At 40.7% G+C, this 27,917-nt stretch overlaps 1 protein-coding gene across 7 annotated transcripts in view; it reads right to left on the bottom strand.

Annotated features, from left to right (window-relative positions):
* SEMA5A (semaphorin 5A) overlaps positions 1–27,917 on the bottom strand; it is a 612,665-nt gene that overhangs the window by 178,080 nt on the left and 406,668 nt on the right. For all 7 annotated transcript variants that reach the window (XM_090039133.1, XM_090039134.1, XM_090039136.1 and 4 more), the window contains one exon: positions 25,707–25,911. In XM_090039133.1, the coding sequence (XP_089895259.1) occupies positions 25,707–25,911 (205 nt within the window). The remainder of the gene's footprint in view (positions 1–25,706; positions 25,912–27,917) is intronic.

The following is a 27,917-nucleotide window of genomic DNA, read 5'->3' as shown; positions in this document are numbered from 1 at the left end:
AAAATACCATTCATATGGTGGAAAAGCTTCAGTATTTATGTGATCCATTTTTAAACTATGAGTTATAGCAAGAACTAGTGTTGAAAGACAGAGCATAAAAAGCCAGGATTATTATAAAATTTTAGACTTATCTATTTTATCTTTTGCTCCAGCCCCTTTTTACTCTGTCTTTTTGCCTTTATTATATTGCAAGTAAATGTTGATGCTCTTTTTGAGTGAACAGTACTGAAAATTAAACTTCTGAATGAATGAGATACACTGTTGATAATGGCTGTCAACGAGAAGACATGATGGTCCATTATCAGCACCTAGATTTCTAAATTGAAGAGATAATTGAATTCATCTTCAAACTGTTCAGAATCTGAAAGGGTACAATTTTGGTGATAATCCACTTGAATATCTTCCACAGCTATTAGAGAGAGTAGCATCTTAATGCCCTTTCAGCAATCCCAAGAGACATGCAGTTGTACCTTCATAAATGGAAGAGTATTTGACAACTGTGTGGTATAATTTCTACATGCATTTCCTTCACCATGGGGAGAATTACACTTATCCTTTTCTATACTTCAGCTAGAACTACATTGTCACATTATTTCTTTTGATAAATGCATTGGTCTAGTTGGTAGTTATCCTAAAGTAAAGCATTCTCATCAATCAAAAGCACCTGCTTGGTAGGACTTCAAAGAGCAAGTAAATGAACAAATGAAAAAATGGATATATGCACTTCCAGCTCAGCAATGAAATGATATAAAGAAAAAAAAAAGGGCTCGACTTTGAACATCTTTCTGGGAATATTCAAACTATTTATTTACTGCAGAATATTGTAATGTTTCTACCAACAACTTAAGTTTTCCGAGTTGCCAACTACAAAAAAAGTCTGTATTCAAAATGTGTAGAACCATCTCCATTTCCATCTTCTGTTTATTTTATCCTGTTTTACCTTTTTAAGCATACCTTACATCAATTAGACCACTAAATATTTATTTTGTTATATAGCAGATATCAAACACAAACCCACTTGGAAGTAAACTGCTGGGATTTCCCATGTAAGGAACAAGAAATAAAGCACCTACTATAGTAAATAAAAGGTCTACTACTCCTAATGTTACAATAAATCTATAAGCAGGTAACTCTTATGAATTCTACCCCTAGTGTTTCACATGAATAAAAACAGTATTATATTTAAAACAATAGTGCAATTAGTGTATTCCTCTGGGTGCCCTTTCCAGGCCTCTTATCTAGGACCAGAACTTAAATTTAATACCAGTCAGACTGGCTGGAAATCATTCTGTTAAGGAGGCAATTTGAGGTTCTAAAAGGAAATTACTTGCCTTAGATTTATTTTAGCCTAAAGTATGAAACACCACAAGCTTGGCAAAGCTAGCAGCCTTTTTTCAGAAAGACGTTGTGTATAAACACGAAGAATAAATTATTCTCTCGCCCATGATGATGGAATTTATGTTTTGTCTGATCCCAGTAGGCCTTGGCTGAGACATTTTAACTACAACCACGTTAAGCACTTGTGTGCCCTTCAAATATTAATTTAAAACCAAAGCGTTTTCCTTCATAATGGATGACTAAAACCAAACTGCCACTTTTCTCAGTCTGCTAGGTTGTAACTGTTGAACACGAGCAGCTGATGTTCACTCTCCACAGATCTGAAACTGATGCTGTTTCCTTGGTCTCTCGCAGGAGGCACACTTCTACCAATGGCCCGAGAATATATACATTTTCTTTACAATGTGCCACAGGTCATCGTGCCACAGTGTTCCAAATTCACACAAGAGTTTCCATTGAGGTTGAGGGGAGTGAGGATGATCCAACTGAAGCACAGTTCCCTAACCCTTCAGTGCATCATAGATCATTTTACTTGATGTATATACTAACTGAATTTCCTTTTCCCTTCCAAGGCCACCCCTCCCTGCAGTAAAACATATGCATTTAACTAGCCATGGAGCATTCAATCTCCAGACCACAGGCTGTGTCATCCAGCTCAAAGGGCTCTTCACAGGTCTGCAAATTTGGTGGCAGTTGTATTGCTCCCCTGCTGCCAAATTTCTAGACTTGTGGGGGCCCCACAAGTCTCTGCATGTTGGATTAGATACCTGATCCCAGTATGTGGGTATCTAGGTGGCAGTGGCATAGTGTCCCCCAGACCTGATCCCGACACATGGTAGCCCACATGGGGACACTCTGATACTGAGATGTGGAGCTCAACTTGGCCAGTGGACTGGCTCTGTACCACTCATCTGGCCCACAGGGCCAAAAGCTTGAGGACCACTGATCTAACCCATTGTTACAAATAGACAAAAACTCCACACACAGCATGGATTACAAGCATTTCTCCCAGGAGCCAAAAGTTAAGGATCGTTATAGGATTTTTTAGACTGAAGAAGCAATCAGAATACCTGCGAAGCCATACACTATTGCGTATTTAGGAAACCCAAACTAGCATAATTACATTAAGAACAGCAGTCCCAAATAGATCACCATGCAAAAACAAAAAACTAACAAACTCTCCCCAACTGTATAGGTAAATATTATCTTCTACTATTTGCTCTTTAGATTGCTCTTTTATATTGCACACTATCTATGGCTGCATACTATATTTAAAACAATGGTTTAATTAAATAATATAACTAAACAATATTATAAGACAGGCCTTTATCATCATTCTCAGCATCACTATTGAGGTTAAAGAAGAGCTTTCCCTTTCAGTAGAGAAAATGGCTAGAAAGAAACAGAAAAATAATCAGCAAAGCATCTTGATATCAGTAAAAATGTTATTTTTTGCTAAAGGCAAAAATGCAATACTAATTATATATATACACACACAGATCTATATATCTATCATATGATGTGCATGTATACACGTGTGTGTGTATAGGGTATATGTATATATGTTTGCACATATACATAAATTTACATATATGCATTCATACACTTTATATGTATGACATAGCTCATATGCACAGCTATATCTACATACATATACACACATACATATATACAGTAAAAAAATCAATAGCCATTTCTAGTGCATGTGACATGTATGTGTGTGTGCATACCCAAGAAAGTACCCATCCACATAGCTCACATTCAATTGAAACAGCAACTGCTTTTGTAATCTATTTTTAGGCATTACTGCTTTTAGCTTGATCCAGTATATTCCTATTGACTTTGGTGCACACTCAGGTATTGAAGACAACAGGAAAAAACAGTTGCACAATAATGTAGAAACACATAAATAACAAAGAAAAGATAGCAAAAAAACAGAGAAGAAAAAATATTCTTAACACAGACTGTACGCTAAAATCTTTGACCTAAATTCTCACTTATATCTGTTAATAGAGCCTGTATCAGTATAGTCTTCTGAGAAAATTCAGATGTGATGGAGTACCCATATTCTGACTCAACAGCAGTAGATTTCTAGAATTCCCTAGTATAGATTCTGTCTGATGCCTGTAATAATAAAGCATAAATACTGGATAGAGAGTTAACTCTTAAAAACCTGCCACCTACCCGACTTGTAGCCAAGGAAGTGTTTAAGAACGCATATCTGTCTAAACCAGAAGCTGCCAAAGGATTATATTTCAGTGCTTTTTACAGAGAAATCAGATTGAAGGGAATGAACATGGTGAGTCAGCAATAGTAAACCAAGTATAGATTTTAATTTTATTTATACAGTCTTTTGTGCAAACTGAATCCCAAAAGGCTTTGAACAAAATTACAGATACAGAACCATCAAACCATATATGGCATTTTATTTTCAGAAAAAGAAAACCCAGAAATGTACAGTTTCTATCTGGTTAATAAAGCATTCACAAGTGCTATGCTGAGAACAAAGAAGTTTTTATTTTTCCCAAGAACTTCTTGCTAATGTGCCACATAGCCATACTCCCTAAAGCTATGTTATCCTAACTGCATGATATAGGAATTCCTGTTGAAAACAACAGCTGATAATCACTGTTTGTACTCTTGATTTAATGTTATTTCAAGTACAGTAGGAGTGCCAATAAAACCAGCTAGGAAGAGCAGAGGGTAACATTTTTGTCTGAATTACACTGGGGTGGAGGCAAGTCTCAGCTAATCTGACTAGCATCATGGTGGATGCTGGGGTTACCAAAGACCTGATTCTACTGGCTTTTTCCTTGCTATCAGTAGGATTTCTGCCTGCAGGAGTGAGTGAAAAGGTCTGTCTTGAGTTCCTTCTTGTACTGATGCAACAGGCTTTCACCCACTCTCATTAGCAAAGTTCATGCACTGAATTCACTAAAAGGTATAATTTGAATTGGAATAATTATAAACAGAACCTCAAATAACTACAGCTGTTTTGCAGGATATAGTAGATCCAAAATACTAATTAACTCACATCACAATCTATACTGGCTATATTTACAAAGTATTGTCTATGCTATATCTTTACATAATTTTAGGCTACATAAATAATAGATTTCCCCCTTCAACACACTTAAATAAAACTGTCCTTTTACCCTCAAAACAGTGTCTTACATCATCTAAATTGTGTCTTATGTTTGGCTGAGTTAAACTGAGAAGAATAGAGACAGAGTTGGTGTAACTGGTCTACTTTCTATTCTTTGATAAATTACCATGCAGGAAAGTTAAGCATTTAATTAATGGAGGGATTTTCTCTCTCTCTCTTCTTTCTTTCCTTGCTCTGGAAAAAAAAAAACCCTAGCATTTACCACACGCTGTGCTTTCTATCTCCAGAAGCAGAAAAGGTTAACAAAGAATAGAAAGCACACAGGCTGTCACAAACAACATGTCTAGCTACCAGTTCTGTGATCAACTGCAAGACTGCATCAGGGAAGGAAAACAGTCTTGTGGTTCAGACACTGTGAGACTCATGATCTGGGTTCAGCTTCCATGGACTTCATGGCCAGACACTTTTACTCATACAAGTGATTGGAAACCAGTGTATTCCTATAACTGAACAGAAGTTCAGCACATGATTGATGCGTGCCCCCAGCAGCTAATGGTGGGGGTGGGCCATGGCAGCAGCAGGAACGCAGTGACAGAAAGTGGGTAGCTCTTTCTCCACCAATGCCACTGGTGGTGGGGTGGTGAGCACCAACCAAGGATCAGCGACCACCCCAGACACCACCCACAGCAGCCAGTGGTAATCACTGACCACCTGCTGACTGCCTGCAGGGGGAAAGCGTGGCAAGTGGCAAGTGCCCGCCGGTGCCTTTTTGTTGGGGGGGGGTGCACCACCATGCTCAGGGGGTGCATGTGCACCCATGTGTACCCCATATGTATCACCAGTGTTTTGGCACACACAGACTGTTAAAAATGATGAAACCCAGTCTAAGATTCCACTCCCATCTAAGATGCCAATGTTTGTTCTGTTCATTACTGATCTAAACTACCCCACTTACATAAAACTGCACAACTTAGATTCTGCCTTGGACTTCTTGAATGTCTTTACCTAGCCATTATATGACCCTGACAATTAAAAAAGGCAGATGACTTAAAGGGAAATTTAAAAGCCACATTTTCTATAAACCATTTTACATATAAATTAGTAAAAAAACTAAAGAAACTTTGAAATGTATTATTTTGCTACCTAAGATGTCAAAACTTGTTTTGATTTGCTGCATCTATGTACACAGAAAGGATTTGCTGCCAATAGTGAGAAGCAGCAGAAAAGTAATGAAGATTCTTTAGCCCCATGCTTTAAAATTGGGGTTGGGACTGCAGGACACAATAGACAAAAAAGACATGGAGTCCATGTGGTCAGTGGGGATCCGAGGTCTGGAAAAAAGAGAAGCGTATCAAGGGGCTTGGGCTGAGGAGCAAAGCATCCACAACCTCAGGTGCATGATACAGACAATGAGCTGGGGAGGAAATAATGCATCTCTCTATTCTTCAAAGCTCTTGCTTCTAGTGTTGCTCTATGCTTGCATGACTTTCTTTGCCTGCACACATTTAGGGATTAATTCTTTATGTAGCTGACTTTAAAGTGATTTTGGACTTTGAACCCCTTGGACCACATGTGTTCTCCCTCAGGAGAATGTGGCCTAGCTACTGCCCACTCTCCTCTCTGGCCCAAAGAATCCTGAATTCTTTTATGCTAAGTAGAACAGCCTCAAACACTACTTGAAATCTGTTTAAAGGATCCCTTGTCAATTTAAATATCTATTGTGATTCAACCTGATATCATGGCCTTGAGGCAGAGATCCTGGGTGAGCAGGGGCTCAGCCTGGGTAATCATAATGGTCCTTGTTGGCCTCAGAATCAACAAAAAGAGACATTGATTGTGCTCCCTGCCCAGCCTTGGTGCAAAATGTGGTGGCTATGAGATTTGTTAAGAAAGGGGGAAATGTAGCTCTGAACCATCCTCACACTGAAGAAGGAATCATACCTGGGTCTCCCATATCCCAGCTACCTCAGGACTGTGGGACAAGGAAAACATTATTCTGGGCTGTGGTGAGCCATGGGGCTCACCTCTACCCAGCATCTAAACATGCCTTACTCTGTACTTCCTGAGGGAGCTTCAGGACAAGAGAAGCATCCTACTGGGTCTTCGTGAGCCCTACAGCTCACCGTGACCCATCGCCTTGGCTCAGCTGATAGGCTTCCCTTGCTTGGCACCCTGAAAACTACTCTAGAGCTGCACTGCACAGGTGTCATCCTGCTGACAGGGGGAAGACATCAGATGATGGGCTCCGGGCTTTGCACCTAAAACCAGGAAGTGCATCCCCATGAAGAGCTGCACCACACAATTGTTAACCAAACCACACCACAGCACTGGGCTGCATGGTGAGGTTACCCTGCCACATGTTCAATTTAAGGCACAATGAAAAGCAGCCATAAAAATAGCCCATATTTTGTGGAACATTTTTGTAGCTGGTTTGTCATACCATTAATTCCCTGAATGTGTAGTAGTGTTACTATTTATGGCGTAACTAATAGGTTAATTGCATTCTAAGTGTAATGTCTGCCAGTGGCTTTAACCACTCTCAAGCACATCAGCTTTCAGGACATCTAGGTGGGAGAATGCATGGCTGTAGATGGTGTAGGACCATACTGGGATAGGACTGAGGTACACGATATGTACTGAGTTACACAGCAACAACATGGCTGAGATATGTCTGCATGTTAGCAAGGACAGGGACACAATATTTATTATAATTTTGATTTTCAAGGCTAAACTTAAATTAATATGTTTTATAATTTTTAACCCAAACTGGACCACCCAAATATTTATCCCTGTAGTGTAAGTTATAGAAGTTGTATGAACTTTATCTTAATACTAGTTGAACCCGTGCTTTGCTGTGGAAGATTAATTTGATTTTTTATAAAGTTTTGTCATCAACATCATCTTTACTTTATGGATTATGAAACATTGCCTGTTTCAACTTCAGTGCTTTCAGACCATCTTTTCCATCTGCTTTATTCTCTTGTAGACTGTAATTGAAATGTTTTACATGAGTGAGCTACCAACCCCCACGATCTGGCCTCTGGAACTGGTCTCCAGAATAAGAGATTTAATTTATATCGATGTTGTAGCAACTATGCTGGTATAGGTTGTGAAGGAAAAGAAAGCATGGATAGAAAGAAATAAGGTAAGAAAGAAAGGGAGAAATAGGAATAGAAAGAGAAACAGAAAGAAAAGGAGAAAAACGGAGGGGGGGAATACTCTGACAGGGTAATCTAATAGAAGTGGGATTATCTACAAATAAGAAATAAAGAAATCAAACAACCACCTTCATTGAAAAGAAAGCAACATTTAAAAGACATGGCTTCTCAATTTTAGTATTATATTATGCTAAAATATTTTTTACATTCACACCTAAAAGGTGTACTACAAAGATAACAGCCCTTGAAATGTGTAACAACAAACTTGGCTGTAATCATTTTGTTGGACCTGGATAGATGCTTCAGATAGGAAGGATATGATTTGAGACTATGGTATAATAGGAAAACATCTTTAATTCAAGCTGTGCCAAGTTGAGGAATAGGAATCTGTTTCTCATGACTTGGCAGACTGGAGCTAATAGCTGACTAACACCAATTTCATGCTTTGCTCTAATCCCCCCACTGCTGTTTTTTTTTTTTAGTTCAAAACATCAGGTAGTCTTAGATAGGGAACAGATAACAAAAATATGGTTCATGTTGACATCAAGAACTTTAATCTCACCAAAGCAGTATTTCCTTTTTGTAATTGCTTTTAGGTTTCCAAAGACTAGCTACAAATTTCCTCACCAATATATATTTTACAAGTTCTAAGAGAAATTAATGCAATCACTTTGTGGCAAGCCAGCATAAAGTATCATTTGGTTTTCAGTTACAGGGTGCCAAAAGAACTTGACGCACATTAAAAAAAACAGTATATGTCCTTACAGCGTAGACAAGAACATATATCAGTGATACAGGTAACAAATACCAGTAAAGAAAGTATCTGGGTCTGGACCGTATTTGCCTTTCAAACTTACCATTAAAAGAAAATACATACAATTATATATTTTGTCTATAACAGAAGTTACTTCACTGGAAACTCACATGCCTTTCTAATATGTAGAGTAGTCTGTAAATAATCTTTTTATATCTTAAGAATCTCAGATATTCTTATTGATTATAGATGCATTCCACACAAAATAGAAATCTCACTAATATATAAGATGTTGAGTTGCTTTTTCTGCCTGATTAATCATGTTTGGGATCAGGCTAAGGGCTGGCTATTTCTTTTGCAATTTAAGGGCTTATTTTATATGGGAAGACAAAGTGCACTTTCAGAAAACTGTATTTGGGAATGCAGGAAGTATAGATGAGGGCTTCTATGCCTGCTTGCATGGAAAATTACCCAGGCTGGACTTAAGAAGTTAGACACACCTTTGTACTGCCATTTGAAAATCAAGGTCTTGAAAAATCAGAATTAGGGATTTCTTTTCCAGTGCTTGAGCACAATGTGTGCAGGAATAACTTTGTAACTACCCTCACTCCCAAGCATTAAATGTTTTACTCACTGGCTGTGTCCACATGAGTGGCCAACTCTGCAGGTGTTACTGTGCCCAGTAAGTACAAGCCCACTAAGGCTAGTTAGAGAATAGTTAAGCAGATTCAATATCAAAAGGTAGGTGTATATAGGATATAGTTTAATGAGTGCCTGTTTGGTATAAAACTGTATTTGAATATGGTCTTGTTGGGAACACCCAATATCTTTACTGTATTTATAAAAAAAAAAAAAGCTTTGGGACAAAGAATACAAAAGCCATCCAATTTTAATAGTCTTGAATGAGAAATCCTATAGCTGTCAAGAGGTTTGGCATTTTGATTCCCTGCACGTACAAAGGAAAAAAAGAAACAGAACTGTAAATATTGCTACGAAATATAGCAGCAGTGTTGAAATGGGTGGAGATCAAGGTCTCTACTGAAACCACTAGACTTGGAGTTTGAGTTTACTTCAGGCTCAAATAATGGACACTACAGCAGCCCCAAGAACAGCAGGAATAAAACATATTTCCATGCAGCAGAGATTTGCTAAGAAGTCTGCTCAGTAAGAAGCCCTAAATAGGGCAAAATGAGCAAGTCTCTCTAAATGTGTGGCCTAGAATTCAAGGACCTAGTCTGGACCTTTGCACATGAAGTGCATTTGTACATGTAATGAAAATACTAAATCATATTTTTAGTGCAATTTTTATTTTAGTATTTTAGTGCATTCAACCCTCCTTGCTCATTTGATTCTCCTGTAGTATTCTATAAGCACAATAGCTAGAGAGGGAACTGTCCAATTCTGCACACTGGGGGGTCTTGATGCAGATGTTTGCTGCTGGGGTGGAGGGAGGAAGGGGATGATATGTCCTTTTTTGCTGTCATTGAGTGGCCATTTACACTCCAATTTTCAGCAACAAAAAGGAGATTATATCTCCTGCCTGCAGCAGTAAACCTTGCTCCTATACTGCTCACTGCCTAGGACACCAGACACTGGTACTGCTACTTTACGCTCCCTGCTGCCAGAACAGGAACGAGAGACACTGCAGGGAAGGTACATGGTGTGGGAACCAAAAAAGGAATAGGAAGGCAGAGGTATCCCCCTAGCTCTATTGTGTTGCTCCCCTCTCCCCCACATACCCCTTAGGCAGCACCCAGGGCTCATACCCTGCTTGCCCACCCATCATTATGCTATTAGTTCTAGCAGCTTGAGACCTTCATGTATATTTATTATCTCGTAATCAGGGAAAAAGCTAATATCTTTTTCCCTGAAATTTAACCTGAAAATGTGGAATTGATTTTAATGCAGGAGCAATTTATAAGCAGAATATATTTCCAATACAAAATGTGACCAGCTTTAGTGCCATCTATTTGATAAATGGCCTTTTTTTAAAATTTTACAGTATCCATAACTGACAGAATTCTAGATCTCTGCTCAATTGATACAACTGAACAATTACTACAACTGAAGGGGGGGGTTGTTTACTTTATTAATGTTTGAAGTTCACTTTCCACCCAAGATACTGAAGAAGCAGACCCAGAATTAACTCTCTCATTTATAGCATTATTATTCTCATCTTGCATAAAAGGCAGTGGCAAATCAGTCCTATGTTTAACTTACTCAGGTCAACAGGTTTGCTATAGAATCATAGAAAATTAAGGTTGGAAGGGACCTCAGGATATCATCTAGTCCAACCCCCTGCTCAAAGCAGGACCAGTCCCAACTAGAACATCCCAGACAAGGCTTCGTCAAACTGGGCCTTAAAAAACCTCCAAGGATGAAGGTTCCATCACCTTTCTAGGTAACCTGTTCTAGTGCTTTACCACCCTCATAGTGAGAAACGTTTTCCCAATATCCAGCTTAAATCTCCCTTGCTACAACTTGAGACCATTGTTCTGTCATTGCCACCACTGAGAACAGTCTAGCTCCATCCTCTTTGGAACCACTCTTCAAGTAGTTGAAGGCTGCTATCAAATCCCCCCTCAGTCATCTCTTCTGCAGGCTAAATAAGCCCAGTTCCCTCAGTCTCTCTTCAGAAGTCATGTGCCCCAGCCCTCTAGGATTCAGAGTGACCCTCTAGTCATTCTTGATCTGCTCAGTCACCCCTGGCAATATCATTGATGCCCGCATGGATGAGAGGCATGGGGTAGTAGTCAGAGGGTCAGACAAGTCTCACTAATCCTTCCATGACATCTCAGATCTGGGATCCAGGCAAGCAGCAGACCTCCCAGGACAACAGGTCAGGCCACCAGACGGATCCCTCCATCCCTCACAGAAAGGAGTCTTCAACCACCACTCATAGCTTCCTCTTCATGGCAGTGGTCTCAATCCTCTGCACCTTGGGGATTCCTGGCCTGGCTTCTTTCACCAATGCAATGCACTCCTCCTCCTCTGTTGCTAGCACTCCATATCTGTGCTCTAGGCAAACCACTGCATATGGGGGATGACAACTTCTCCTTGCTGCCAGAAGTTACAAGCTTCCAGCTTCTACCTTCCTGGGAGTCCATGCTCTCTTCCGCTTCTAGCACCACCTCTGACAGTCCCTCCTCACAGTCCTAGAGGTCTCCTCCAGCATGGAATTGATGAAGTCCTCCTGGCAGAGGATCCTTCAGAGCCTTGCAACCTCCTCCTGTAGCTCTCTTGCCTTCTCCCTGAGAGACACCACCAGAAGGCACTGCTCACATTGCAGTCATTCCCTGACCTGGCTGACACTGGAAGGAATATGCAGGCTGCAGTCTGCACAGGACCAACCCAGGACCTGGTTGGAAGTCTCAATATGTATCTTCAATATACTATTCCTTTCTGTTTCAAAGGTTATTTCAAGTAAAAGATAATGTAGATTAGACCCAATATTCTTGAAACACATTTAGCTGAATATTAAAAAATATATTCTTTAACCTAACAATATCAGAACAAGAACATAGCACACAGGGTTTGTATCACTGTGTTTTATACCTAAAGCAGGTAAAGGAAAGTGTAGTTTCTGGGGTTGTGGATAACTGTACATAGTTAACTTTTGAAAAGCAGAAGCCACTGGGGTGCTTGGGAGTGCCCCCGGTGCAGACATCACTCTCTTCAATGCAGTCACCTTGATTTGTAGGGAGAGTGTGCTCATACATCACAGCCCTATCCAGACACACTCTTACTAGGGATGTTACACTAATAGTTCTACCACTATTGGCCAACTATACTGCTTGCAACTTTATTTGTACTTTTCCAGCCCTGGGAACAAGAGTATGTCTGGGCCATATATATAGCACTAAGGGTCAATGGTTTTCCTGTACTCTTGCCAAATTCCGTGTCATTGTCACAATGGGAAGCATAATTCAGCCGTCTATGTTTAAAGTTATTTTAACTTTTAACTTATGATTATTTATTTAATGTCTCCATTGTGCCTTGGAAATAGAAATTGCTGTGTACATACACTTGAAAATTATATCTTAACAGTTGTCAGGGGGAAAATGATTAAGTGTCCAAATACAAAATGTATTGTCACTACAATACATTCTCCTGTTTGATTTTCCTATTCCAAAGGAAAATAATCTCAATAAAGCATAATTTTAAGTGTTGGGTACCATTAACTTTCTTAATTTCGGTGTTAATACTGTCCTAGAGTGAACATTACCCATTGTTTAGACAAAAGAATGTAATTTATGTTTAAGCATTAAAGATAAATGCATTATGGAAAAATCAATAATGCAAACAATCTATTAATTCAGCTTCCCCAAAGCTACATTTCATTGCAACAGTTCAAATGTTTATTGTGAAATTAGCAGAGACCAAGGCTACATAATGTCTGATGATTGCTGTTCATATGGCATTTATAATTGGACTGTTTTGATATGCACTGTTTTTGGAAGACAAACAAAGATAAACATGACAGAATATGCAAAGGCAGTGTTTTCTACAGCTCCATTACAAAAGAACACTGTCAAAGCTGGAAAAAAATGTACAGGGGATAGCTTTAGTATGTTTCTGATTTGCTTTGCAACTGAATAACACTACAACAGTGTACCTTCTAGTTCCATATACTGAACAAACACCTACAGAATACAGTGACAGCATTATTAGTTACAAAGAAAGTTGGAAGACTAGCTTCAAGAGTATCATGACTGTGATCCACATATCTTCTTTGTCTTTATGCCCAAGAAGGTATTGCTTTTATGCACAAATTGTATACTTAGCATTTGTGCAAACTGCAAGTCAAAGGTCACCATGTTATGATGTCACAAAGCTGCAACAGCATCATTTTTAGTATTACTATCTTTGATTCATGCTGGCAGAGCATCCAAGACAGGAGAGATGCTTTCTGAACACTGAAGAAAAGAGGCTGTGGCTCTGTCTCAAAGTCACTGGACAATCACTTTCAATGTCCTTTAAACTCTTAAAACTGCCAGTTTGAATATGGGATTGTCACTGTGAGTGTAGTTAAGCACTGGAACAGACTACCCAGAGGGACTTTTCATCCCCATCCTTGGAAGTTTTTAAGAAAAGGTTTAACAAACAAATGGCTGGGATGTTTTAGTCAGGGACAATCCTTCCTTAAGCAGGGAGATGTATGGGGCCTTGGACAAAATGACCTCCTAAGGTCCCTTCCAACCCAAGATGAGTTCTTGTAACAGTCAAGAGATCTCTAAATCTTGATAGTTTCCCTTTAAAGAGGACTATTAAAATAGTTGCCAGAATTCTGGTTTTGCTCCTAGACATGTCTACTGTAAAGATCAGTGAAGATTTATGTGGATTCCAGAGCAGACAGGAAATCATGTTCTGCCAAACCTGAAAACAATTAATCTGAAAGGGGAATGTCATTGTCTAATTCTCTAGGTAACAGAAGGTTAATGAGACGCTCTCAAAGTTGTTAATGTGCATTACCTCTTTTCTTGTATCTGTTTACGAAGTCCACTTATGCATCTGTCTCTCTCACCTCAGGGCCTGCAATTTTTCCTTAAAATATACATTTTTAGTGAAAGTTTTTCTACAAATAAGTATCACTTCAAGAAAACCACTGATGCTGATCTAGCTGTTTAATTTTTTTTTCTCCTATGAACATTTTTCATTGGACATCTTGTCTCAGTTTACAGTGTGTGAATGTGTGTACCAGTGCTTAAATTAATAGCCCAATTCCCTTGTTATCATGCAGGGTAAACACCAGCCTACAGTAATTTAGGCTATAGTTAACAAAAGAAAAACACGTATTTTGATACAGTGAACATGGCTAATCAGAGGGTTTATGCATTTTAAAACAGATCTTTATGGATGGATATTTTTCTTTCTTTCTTCCCCAGCAACGGGAAGTTAACATGACCCTTAAGAACATGGTTAACCACTAAAGTCATGAGAATTATTAAATGATACTGTTATCTTTTATATTGTTGATTAATATTGACATTTCTACCACAAACTAAGAATGTGCGAGATATTTTGTTTTTATTGAAATAGTTGGATTTATCCAGTTTGATAGTGAAAACATCACTGCTATAACATCTCCCATAATTTTTTCTAAAAGTCCTTGTACACTTGAATTTGAAATGTATTTCCTTACTTTGATTCCCCACCTTCATGATAGGCATATGATAGCTTACCATCTTCTATAGTGCTTAATTGACTTTTTTCAGTTTCATCTGGCTAACAAGTATTAAACAACAGTGGGTAATACTATGTTTTTCTTCTTCTTAATATACATTTGAGCAAAACTGTATCGAGAAAAAAACAAAAACCAACTAAAAAATCCAGAAAACTAGTAACTCTCCTTGTCAAAAGGTCTTGTAACTGATTTTTTAAGACTCTCTGTCTCTTTGGCACTACACTGTATCTTAGTTCTTGGATGGTTGTGCATTAAAGCAACAGCTTTCAGGATTAAGATTCAATATAAAAATGTTCCTTTACCACCTGGTGTTCCCCCATCATTGCTAACACATGAAAAAAGAGTGTGGGGGGGTTCATAATTACAAATATGTCCAAAACTATTCCTTTATAATCAACTGATGTGTGCACTTTATCGAATCCATCCTAAACCACTCAACACCCACCACCTGAGTTTTATCCAAGACACAACAGACTTTCTGTGAAAACTCAAAACCACAGACCACCTTCCCAGAAATACTCCCCTAGTCACCATGGATGTCTCTAGCTTATACACCAACAACCCACACCAGGATGGCATCCAAGCCTGCCTCACATACCTACATGAGCGAGATTAAAACTCAGAGCACAGACCTCAGGATATCATTTAACTGATATATTTCATCCTCACACACAATTTAATTTTCAACCAACACGTCTTTCAAACCATGGGCACAGCTATCAGCACCAAAATCACCCCACAATATGCAAAACTTCTTATGGCCTACCTGGAAGAAGACTTTGTCAAGAACTGCGCCATCAAACCCATGCTATATCTTAGATACATAGATGAAATCTTCATAATTTGGACCGAAACCATGCAATCTCAGATTGATTTCCATAAAAAATTCAACAATCATCACCCATCCATCAGACTATCTCTTAAATACTCTAACACCAGCATTTCCTTTTTGGGCACCATGATCAATATCCAAAATGGTAAAATACAAACCTCCACATACAAGAAACCCATGGACCAATATACATATCTACACAGAACCGGCAATCACCCTAAACTTACCAAGAAAGCTGTAATTTACAGCCAAGCTCTCTGATACCACTGAATCTGCACTGAGGAGAATACCTATGATTGCCACCTCACAAATTTCAAATAGGCTTTCACCAAATGAGGACACTCCTCAAGAGAGATGGATCATATTTTTGAAAGAACCACCCAGATAACCACACAAATAAATGCTGCAGTGCAAAAAGAAAATCCCCATGAACTGCTCAGCATTGGTTATGACATACTACCTTTCCCTGGAACCTACACAGAAAATACTCAGACAATTGCAACCAATACTAGAAGAAGATCCAATTCTTAAAGAGATCTTTCTGGAACCACCCATCCTAGCCTTTAAACAAGCACCAAACCTCGTTAACCTCATCACCAGAAGCAAACTCCCTATGACGCAAACCATACCTAATGGATCCAGACCATGCCAGGACAAGAAATGCAAAACTTGCCAACATATGCCCACCAATGCCACAATAACTACATCTCATATGAGAGCTGACTAATTAGTTCTGCAGTAAGGTATGAGAGTCTACGTGTGGGCACAGTAAACTAATTAAACTGCTATAGGATAGTACTGCCAGTACAAGTACTATTCTATGGCAGAGTACCTATGTGCACTCAAATACACCTATAGACTGTGATGGGGGTTACTGGGGCACAAGGGTACTAGGGTGCAGGGGCTGCCTGCTGGCTAGCCCTGCATTGTAGCACCCTTCACTCTAGCCAGCCCTTTCACTGCCCGCTGCTGCCACCCAGAGCCCAGGGATGACTCCCAGGGCTCCTACTCTGGGTTAGCTGCTCCTGGCACATGTGAAGACTTCTCCAGGGTTTATTCAGTTACATTAATTTCACTTGTACATGTGCCCACTGTGCTAGAGGCTGGCCTAATTTCCTCCAGACTTTTACAGAGATTTTTCCTGAATTTCCTTTCCAAGATGTAGAGGCAAAGAACATAAGGGGAGTCCAGTACTGAAATAATCATGCTGACTCTTTTGGCCACATTCAAATAAAACTGAGGAATAATTTTTCTGTCTAAAGCCAGCCCAGTCAACCTGACATGAGGTTGCAGGAACAACAATAAAGTGTGCAGGAACTCATGTACCTAATTTTCTGCATTTGATACCAGAACTATGAAGTATTTGTACCTGAAATAGTAAAATGTACTTTGAAAGTAATAGTAGCTGCTAAATCCTAGAACATCAAATCACCTAGCAAGAAGCCTTAGCAAAAGTTTAGAGGTATCAGATGACTCGGTTAATGCTTTTTGTTGTTGTTAGTTTGTTTGCTCTCATTCTCAAGTAGAAATATCTTTATTTAGTTCCTAATAAAAAAAAAATAAATTATTGAATATGGATCATACTGGCAGGGTCATCATCCTCTGCAAGGTCTGAATTTCAGCTAACAGGGTTATGTTGTGTATATGGAGGAACAAGGAAGGTGTCTTCTTTTGACTATTTTCCATGTTCTACCAAGCATGCATATTTTGTTCCTGATGATAAAGAAAGCATGGAGTGTATTTGCATTCAGTCCAACTGAGCCTAAGACAAATTACTTCTAAGAAACCACTGATGCCTATACGGAATCAGCACTGCTCATTTTAAAACTCTATTTTTTGTAAGCACTAGATAATGGATTCCGCTTACTAAAGTTACAGCACAGAACAAGTTACACAGCATGGACAAAAATCCATCCCACTTTCTCCATCCTACTTGAGCTGAAAATTGTTTGCTGAACTGTACAAGTATTTCTCCTCAGTGGAGGACAAGTCCAGAGAACCACTAATACTTTCCCCGGTGGTGAATGTACTTGCCACCTACAAGATCCTTCACTAAAGGCTCTTAATGAAATTTGGCTATAATGGCAAAGTCCACTTGTGGATCAGAGTAAAAGGACCCAACCTTCAAACCTGGCCCTGGTGCCCCTGAACAGCCCCACATGTCCTTCTTGCTCCACTCTGGTCTCACAGGTTGTTACCCTGCTATGTCATGATGGTGAAATTATTACATAGTTGAGACCACCCACAGAGACCAACATAAGCTTCCTAGGTGCTTCACTTGGCCTTGCTTATCACTGGGCTCTCAGCTTCCCACACAAGCAGGACAGTTCTTCAGTTCTCAATCTGGACAGCATCACTTACTCCCTAGGTAAAGTCCTTTTGGGCTCAGGCCCAAGTTCCCCTTCCTTGCTTCACTGGGCCTCTTGACCCTGCCTCTCAAACTGGCCTCTGGCTCTGCTTCTCAAGCACTCACCAAGACCTTACTAACCCTAATTGTGGCCTCCAATATCTGCTATAGCCATGCCCATACCTTGTGGGTATGTCTTGGGTGCCATTCACTGGACCCTCCATTCACTCTGGCCCCTGTCTTAGCTTCCATTCACTGGCTTCAGCGCACTTGCTCTGGCTTTACCCTTTTGGCTCCAGTTTGCCTCCTATCCCAGCCGTTGCTGGGCTCAACATGCAGAGTACTTCTCAGACACACTACTGTGGCCTCCAGACCACCCCTATAGTCACTCTGAAGCCTCTGGTTACAACTCAGATGCATATAATACATAACCACTTACCACTTACTTATGGGCCTTTCTGCAGATCTTCCTTTCCAGGAATCAGGGCCAGAATGCCTTTGTAGCCCCAAAGCTTTGCATATATCCTTAGCCTGGCTCTACCCCTTCCAATCAGCCAGACCCCTGAAGTGGGTACTAGGGTTGCTAACTGCCTTATCACCCCTCTAACAGTCTGCTACCTACAGTTAGCAGACTGGCTAATTTGGGATTACAGCCTAAGCCTTTATACCCGTTTACCTTTACCTATCTTCCCTTGGTCTGCTTACTTCCCTGCAGCTGCCCAAACCAGATTTCAGGTCTTGGTGGCTGCACTTCTCTTCTTAAAGTAACAGGACCCCTAGACCCCTGTTACAATCAGTAACTTGCTAATGACTGAGAACAAAGTGTAGTTGTAAATGGTCAATTCTCACAGTGGAGAGAGATATGTAGTAGAGTCCCCAAAGCTGTCTGCTGGGGTCTGTGATGTTTAACAAAGTTTATGAATGATTTGGAAAGGGGGTGCTATAACCAGGTCTGGGCTCCAAGAGTAGCTGGAATGGCCCTCAGCAGCTATGCAACCCTTACCCTGCTCCAGCTCTAGTGTACCTTCCCCCTTCTCACTCACCTGCCACAACTTGATGTACTTGTTTGATTGGAAGGGAGGCTGCCTAATGGGTCCTACAGCGAGCCACAGTTCTTCTACAAGCCAGCTAGGTCTCCCAGGCCACATGTTAACCTTAAAGGATAATCAAGGCCTTTGACCTCCCCTACAGCTAGGCCTATGCCTCACAGGTGCTACCAATTAATGACTTCGGTGGGCACCTGGCCCCAACCTGATGGCAGACCATCTCAAACCTCTATACCCTTGTCAGGACCTTAAGCTTCCTGGCATTAGCCCCTTGTCTCTCGCTGATCTCCTTAGCCTAGGCCTACCGTGTCTGACTTGGCTTCTGAGTTCCAGCCCTGGACCACTGAATCCAGCTTTGTCTTTGCCCAGTCCTGGGCAATACACTTGCTGCGCCTGCATCAGCTCCTGAGCCCCGCTGGCTGTAATGCATATGACCTCCTGGCCCTGGCTGGGCCCTTCCTGAGCACTGGACCCCCCTGGCTCTTGCCCAAGTTGGACTTCACCAGTTGTCTCTCTCTGGGCTTTGAAGTCATCCTCAGGCCTAAGCCTTTAGCATGTCCTGAATCAAGACCCTTAGCTAGGCTCTAAACACTGCTTGCGCACTTGGCACCTCACTGTACACACCTCAGGTACCTCACCACAGCCTCTGCACACTCACCTTTCAGCCACTTCCAAACCACTGGAAGAAACTGTAATCCAGGAGTAGGCCTTCCGCCAAACACAAACTAAGCCTCCCCTGGGTCCAAACATGAGCAATGGCTACCTGCCTGCATAACAAGGTAATACTGCAGGTAATATTTGCCTGTGGGGCATCACCACTCTTGTTTCCCTTCCTCAAGATAGCCCTGGTGCTAGCTAGGAGAGCCCCTATATTCCCCTTGCTCTGGAGCTCTTGCCTCTGCAGCCTCCAGGGCCAAACTGACCTTCCTGGTTCAGGGTCTGTGTTTATATCCTTCCCTGGCCTGCTAGTCAAGTGTCTCCTGATTCAGTTTGCTGGCTCAGCCTCAGGGTGACTTACTACTACTGGTCTCTGCTGTGCTTCTATCTCCCATGCAAGGCTCTAGCCCATGGTGCTACTGCAGCATAGCTAGTGCTTGCATCAGGTAAATCCCGAAATACCTATTCCCTGGAAGTTCATAATAAGCAGTTTTCCCTGCCTGTGGCTCTCTTTGTTGCTCTTTCACCCTTAAAGTAACAGAAGCCTTCAGTAATCTGTTACAGATGAATAGCACAAAGTGATCAACTTTGTAGATTATGCCAAAACATTCAGGCTGATGAAAACCCAAACTAACTCTGAAGAACTACAGAAGGATCTCAAAAACTGAGGGAATGGACAACAAAATGGCAAAGGGAAGTTCAATGCTGCGAAGTGCAAAGTGATACATGTGGGGAAAAAATAACTTCAGATGCAGCTGGAATTATTCTGGATAGTTCTCTGAAAAGCATCAGCCCAGTGCTCAGCAGCCATCAAAAAAGCAAACAGGATGTTAGATATCAAGAAGGGAACTGAAAGCAAAACAGCATATGTCATTTTGCCACTATATTAATGGTACGCCCACACCTTGAACACTGGTTGTAGTTCTGGTCCATCCACCTCCAAAAGGATCTACGCTTGATCTTAGCCAAAAGGCTGAGAAGCAAACTAGAAAACATACAGAGAAGAGCAAAACAAATGATCAAGGACATGGGGAGATGTCCATATGAGGAGAGACTAAACAGGCATGGACTTTTCAGCTTAGAGAAAAAATGATTAAATGGAAATATGGTCAAGGTTTATAAAATCATGAACAGTGTAGAGAAAGTAGATAGTTTTTACTTACTGTTTACCATTCCTCACAATACTAGAACTAAGGGGCAAATAATTAAATTATTAGGGAGCAGCAATGAAACAAACAAAAGACAATTTTTTTTACACCATGTGCAATTAGCTTGTGGTAATGACTTCCACAGGTTGTTGTAGGCACTGAGAATTTAACCAGGTTCAAAGGGGGATTGGACCAATTCATGCAGAATCAGTTATTAGACATGATAGGTAGTGGTACAAGAGGGATAGGCAATTATTTGGGCCACTTAAGGAGTTTTGGTGAGCTATTGGGGGGCCACTGAGAGCCTGAGGAGGGAGGGCTGTGCATAGGATGGCCACCATAGAGGACATTCCGGTTTTCTGCTACTCTGTCCTCTATTCATACGAGATCCCACAGCTGTAAAACACATAATTGGGCACGTTATGTCCTCTATTTTTCTCTTCAAGAAAATTGGGGCAGGGGAGCATGGGTATGTGCTACTAGTGGAGAAGGCAGGGGAGCCACCTGCTGCCAACAGAGCAACTGCTGTGGAAGGATCTTGGGAAGCGTTTCCCATAGCATGTGCTCTGTGCATTATGAAGCCCAGGGCAGCACCTCCTTCAAGAGAAAAAGAGAGGACATAAAGCCGCCTGGTTTTGTATCAATAGAGGGCAGAGGACAACTGGATTGTCCTCTATGATGGCCACCCTAGCTGTGCCCCACACTGCTCCACTCCACTCCACTCCAGCCAGGGCCAGGCCAGGCAGCATGCAGACTCCTCTGTTATCCCCCCCCACCCCTACCCTCCCCCAGTATTACTTCTGCCCTCCATTATTCAACCTCCAAATCAGTCTTGTTCCGCTGGACCCAAGCAAAGCAGTACTGCCCTGAGTCCCTACCCAGCATATCAGTTCTGCCCTTCAGACCCCCTGCAGGACTCCAGTCCCTCCAGGCAGCGGGTATGAAAACAAACTTTCCTCTGTCTGTGCTGGAGGGGCAAGAAGAGAAGCCAACTATGTTACTCATCCAACCACGAGAGGGAGAAGGGAGTGGAGCCACTCGAAGCTGCTTTGGTCTCCTCCCTTCCTCCTTCCTCAACCCTTCCTATGAAAACAGTGATGAGGAGGGGCTTTCCCTGCTTTGCTGTGGAGCTGGTTTGAACTAATATGCTTCCTCTTCTGTTTGTTTTTTTCAGGCCTGTCAGCAGTCAATACAATTTGCAATATACGAGAAACCAGACTAAACAAGCTAATGGTCTAACCTTGTCTCAAAATCTGTGGCTTTTAAGATAACAGATGTTATGGCCTCATCTCTGAGCACTCTTTCTCCATCTCTTGATACAAAGGAACTCTAGTTCACACCTCTGGATTAAAGAGAAGTTTACTGTTCTCAGGGGAATGAAGCCAAGTACCTACAAGCTGTAAGGTGGCCAAGAAAGTACTTAGGGCATGGACATACAGCTTACAGCCAAATAAACAAGAGCAGGGATTAACAGTGTGTCACATACCTCTCAGTGACTTTCTGGGAGCACACTTTTATCCTGTGGTATAGGAAGGCTAACTCATGGTAGCTTATCTCTCTTTCACCAAAGTACCCTGCCATTGAGGGCTTGGCTACCATAGGTTAGCACTCATTTACTACAGGGTAAGAGTGTGAGCTGGCCATTAGTGTGACAGAGCTGACATGCAGTAGATCCCTACCTTCCTTTACATTAGAGCTGTCCAAATGGTGCTTAACGTGCGGCCCACAGGCCCTGGGGCCTGGGAGCTGTGTGCCACTGTGCTCGTGGTGGGGCAGGGGAGCATGGGGTATGTGCTACTGGTGGAGAAGGCAGGGGGAGTCACATGCTGCTGACACAGCAACTGCTGTAGAGGGATCTTGGGAAGCGTTCCCCATAGCCCCTGGTCTGTGCATTATGAAGCCCAGGGCAGCACCTCCTGCAGCCCCCAGCTACACCAAAGTTAGACAGCCCTGCTTTAGAATCACAGTAATTTGTTCATATGCTCCTACCCCTATTTTGATCCAGGATATTGCACACGAAAAGTAGCCAAATTATAAAAAGCATTATTCAGACACATAGAACTGTGACATTTACAGTACATAATGAGAAATCATTAGTAGCTTTATTACTCAGATCATCTGGACCTAACTTGATCCTTCTGCTCCCATTCATTTGCTGGTTTATGAACGCTAGAAGCAGGGAACCTAGTTAGCATTCCTTGTGGAAAATATTCATCTATCATTTCATTGATGGAAAATAAAAGTTAATAAAAGTATCAGATTCACAGGACTTCAACTCTGACCTTTGAAACACAGAGCAAACAGAGTCTGTTCCCCATGGCAACAGAGCCTTTCCTAAAACTATGGGGATTTACAGGTTTTTAATTTGCTACAGGAAGCCTCTGCTACATTTCCAGGAATACACTGGAAACATGTCACAACTTAGAAAAACTGTTATTTAAAAATTCAAGCATTTCACACAATTTTTCCATATCTCAAGAATTCATAATATCCTAGTATGAATGATTTTGTGGCAATATATGGGAAAGCTCCCAGCCTACTCACCAACATCTATGCACCTGTGCACGTTGATATGCTCTACCTCTTTCAAACCAAATACCAAAACCAAAACTCTTCGTGTGAGGAAAGTTATAATAGGAAGAAAAGAACACAGCTCAATACTAATGCCTCATAGTTCAGATCTTCCCAGTTATGACACACCATGCACTCTGGTTCCAAATTCACCCTTGTTATAACTTACAAAATAGTTCTGTGGTGGGAATGGGACAATTTTAAAAACTAGTTTTGAAACATGACATACTAGCTAAAGGCAAACTGATAAAGCAAGGACGCTCTCTCCCTGATCTCTGAGATATATGAAAGCTTTAAAAAAAATGAATATATTTAATGCAAAATTCATGTTTAAACGAAGCTGGACTCACCATTAAAATTAACACTAAGCCTCCATTTGTTAACTAGTTATATGCATACTTGTTCTTTCCTACCATATATGTTTAACATACAGCTATCATGGGCTGTGTTAGGCAGGACTAATTACTACAAGTCACCTACAGGCTCCTGTAAGGGTCTTAGTGACCTCAATGTCTATTGAATTAATTGAGAGTTTTGGCTGAATAAAACTTCAGAGGGTTCAGCCCTAATCTACTGCACAGAAGGTGCATAATATATATTTTAATGAAAGGATGGTTCATTAGCCAGTCTCAAAGACTTAAACCTCTGAATGCTCTTTTACCAAATCAAATACAACAGAAAACACCATGAACAAAACTGAAAACCTGGAGACAATCATGAATTATGAGAAATTACATCATGCTCAATGCTACCATTATGATGTGATCAAATATCTCAGTGCAGCAATAGCAACCAAGTATAAAAACAATTCAAAATGTGTTTCTGTAATCCTATTTCTATCAGGAGGGTTGTACAGTATAAACAACACTTAGTATGGCTATGATTCCACTTAAAATACTATAATTTACTAAACACTGGGTTGTTTTGACTATTCTTGGCCAAATCCTTGTGCTGTTATAATCTTTTAAAGGTTTTTATTTTGCTACATATGTTTCCAGAACAATGAGTAAGCTTGCTCTGCTGTGGTAATACCCCAAGTAGCCTGGTCTCAACTGACGATATAAGATCATAATATCTCCTAGTAATAGCCCAAAAGAAACAAGACTCCTGGTAAAAGATGAGTTTATTGCTTGGATTCATAAGTAACACATTTTCTAGAGAAAGTTAAGCCATATATTGAAACACAGTCCTCCATAAAACAGTATGTTTTTCATCACAACCCTTAAAAAAGGAGGCTATAAAATGTATTGCTTTTATTAAGAAGCTGTAATTGTGGTGAAATATAACATGAGCCATTGATCCCACTCCTATTGAAATCAATGAGTGGTTTTCATCAACTTAAATGAAAGTAGGATAAAACCAATAGCTTTTAAATTCTCCATACTTGCTACTGTATTAGCTGTAAGAAAGAGGCAAAGATTGCAAACCACTGTTAACTACAGTAGTCCCTACTCATGCCTCTGGGACCAATTACATGAGGGCTAATTGTGTGAATGAGGGTTTACAAGTTGAGACTGTGCTTACTGTCACTAGTCTGTATCTGAATCTTGATCAGTGGCATAAAATAACCAGTGACCTGCTTCAAAAATACTCTGCAGTAAAAAATAGTTCAACTACTTTTTTAAAAGTTCAGGCAAAAGTTTGTTCTGTGCTAAACCCCTTACAGTCCAGGAAGTGACATTCTCAATGGAGGAATATTTTTCTTTCATTCCTAAACTTCAGGGTAAAAGGATAAGGATAGCAGGGGGTAAAAATTTCTAAGAATGAATTATTTAAACATGGCCTGTAAAAGAGAATAGACAGCAAATCTGTGCTGGCTGAAGAAGAGATGAAAACAGCCATAGTGATGATAATATTTGGCACTGGTATAAAAATCTTCCATCCCAAAAGGTTCTAAAGGTTTTTACAAACTATAAGCAAGGTCATACTCTAGACTGCAAGAATCAACACATTTCAAATTGAGTTTGTCCTTTTCATCTTGATGGGCTGGAGCCCCTGAGTTATTACAACACTGAAAATTAACCTCGAGATACTGAAGCAGAACCTTGGTTTATAACATTTTGTTCAAAAGATCTACGTGCCCAACACACCATTCTGCTGATCTGCTTTGGAAAAGATGAAAGGTCAAATGAATGCTGTCGAAATGACCAATCAGTTGCCCTAGGTGGTTTAGGTCAGTGGTGCTCATGGTTTTGGCCCCAGGGGCCAGAATCACAGATATCACCCTTGTGTGCTGGGATTAGGCTCTAGGGGCCTGCACATGGCCTCTGCCCAGGCAGGGTTGAGCTCCAGGGCCCTCTGCTGCCTTTGCCCAGGCAGGATCAGGTTCTAGGACTTGTGCTGCCCCCACCCAGCCCCCATGCCCTAGGATCAGGCCCTGCATTGCCCTGCACACCCGATCTAGAGTTCAGGGCCAGGGCCTACCAGACTAGATGCCAAGGGCCAGATCTGGCTTGCATACTGGCAGTTAAGCACCCCTGGTTTAGGCAATTGAGACCTAATATACTGACCACTGAAAAGGCTTCCTGACTTTCTACAGTTATCTTAGTACCATTAAGCATGTACCTGTGGCCAGATAGATGATATGAAAAAGCATTTCCTTGCCCTGCACCACGTCCACTGCCACATGAGAAAACCGGCTGTTGTCTTCCATGAAGTAAGGAATCGGAATGACAGGCTGAACCACCTCATGCATTAGAATAAATTTTTGGGCATCCTGAAGATTCCTCTCAGTCAGATTCACGTAGAGACCCTGGTCCATGGTACCACACTGCAAACACAGAAAAATAACGTTTTTTCCCCATCAATAACACATCTTCTCTGTTTGCATTACAGAAAAACAAAGTTCAACATGAAAGTCCTACATCTGTTTTATAGATTCCAAAATTATGCCTCAGTTATGTGTTTTATAGATGTCTGGGGTCTACAGAAAAAAAAAACGAGAGAGTTACACTTAAACAACACAGTCTAAAGTGGTGTGAGAGGTCAGCCTGAGCAAAAGCAAATGAGGTCATAATAATATCACATGAAGCTATACCATAACTTCAGAAAAAAAGAAAAAGTTCAAAAGGTTAGTTTAATGTTCAGTGGTCTCATGAATATGAATATCAATACAATCCTGAAGACATGACCAATCACATCTTATTATCAGACCATAAAGGTCCACATGAAAACCATAGCATAGAAGAAGCTTACATGGAATTATTGCAGCTCCTAAAGGACTTCATATTCATAAAACAAAAAATGGACAAGGGGACCTAACAATAATATTTTAATCTGTGACAAATTAGTATTTGCTTCAGAACTCTTTATATTATGCAAAAGAAAACTACAAACATTTCCTCCAACCAACATAAAAAATTACAAAAGGGGCACTTCCTGCCATGAATAAACTGAGCAAAATACATGATGATTTTATTCTTATTATTGCTTTACCACTTCCCGTTTTTCTGAAGTATACAAAAATGGATACAGAAAGTGCTTATGTTAAGTGTGTGAGTGAGCAGCCACTCAAATGTAAAACAGACTAGCTATATATGAGATGAGAACACTATATTTGCAGCATGTATCCGGCATGTCAGCATTGTGAAAAGCGTACCATAGTCAGACTATTTTTACTGTATTGAAAAACCAAACCTATGCTATGCCAGAAATGAGCTGAATCACAGTACAGCCGAAATAACACGCTCTGCAGAAATCTCCCAGTTTCGGCTTTGAGTGTTGTTAGTTCAAACAGTTTGGTTTCTCTGAATTTTCACAGCGGGATGCATCTGAAGCATCAGACTAGTTCAAACTCCCGAAGTGAAGCTCAAAGGGAGCCCAAGTTCACAACTGCTAGCTCTTCCTCATGGGTTTAGGAAGGAGACAAAGGAAAAACAGTGGACTAGAGGAAGGGACCTTACCTTGCCACACCTTACAAGCATGCAGAAAGCTGGATCAAGGAAAAGCTAAAATGACCAAACTGACTGTATCCTCAGCTGTACAATATTGTACTGATGAAAGCTCAGAGGCACTTCATTATCTGGCCATCAAATTCAATACTGGGAAACATCTTGTGGACCTGGTATTGAAAGCATAAATGATGTACTAGACTTGTCAAAGCTATGTGTGTGTACACCTCTCAGAAACCTCGGACCCACAGCATTTGATGCATCTAATTTAGTGTGAGCATAGTCAGCCTTCCCATTATATACTTATGGCTCTTATTTATAACATTCTGAATAGTGTCAAGAATAAATCCACTGTGGAGCAATCTTTCAGATTATATGTCAAAAACCTTTGATCTTTTACCACAGACATAAATATACTACAGAAAACAGTATTCCTTTTTAGTAAGGAGATCGGGGCTTCACCGAGAAATAAATCATTTGAGTGTCCAATGTGGGTTTTGAAGCTGCAGTGAGGCACTCTGAACTTACAAAAAGTGGTTAGCTCTAGCTCAGGGTACAGGGATAGCTTTTTGATGGATGCTGACATTTCAAATCTGTGAAGCATGGAGCCAACATGCCCCACTTACAGCTAGCTGAATCTGCAGAGCAAAAGATTCATTTGAGCAAAGGTAGCCATTTGGCATCACTCGGGGCACAAGGACATCTGTTAAAATCTACAATTTAAGCGTTTCTTCCAAAAGGGCAGGATGTAGCCCTAAGCCCTGGAAGTTGGCTGCAAAGCTGCCTGCATAAAATGGGATATGCTGCAATTTCATTTTGGCATGTACTGTACAATAAATGGTGGTGTTGTTTTTCATGTAAATTGCTGTAAACCATGTGGTTAAGT

The sequence above is a fragment of the Crocodylus siamensis genome, chromosome 3 (assembly GCF_052110815.1).
Source record: "Crocodylus siamensis isolate JL-2025a chromosome 3, ASM5211081v1, whole genome shotgun sequence".
NCBI lineage: Eukaryota > Metazoa > Chordata > Crocodylia > Crocodylidae > Crocodylus > Crocodylus siamensis.
This window is presented reverse-complemented; position numbering and strand designations above follow the sequence as displayed.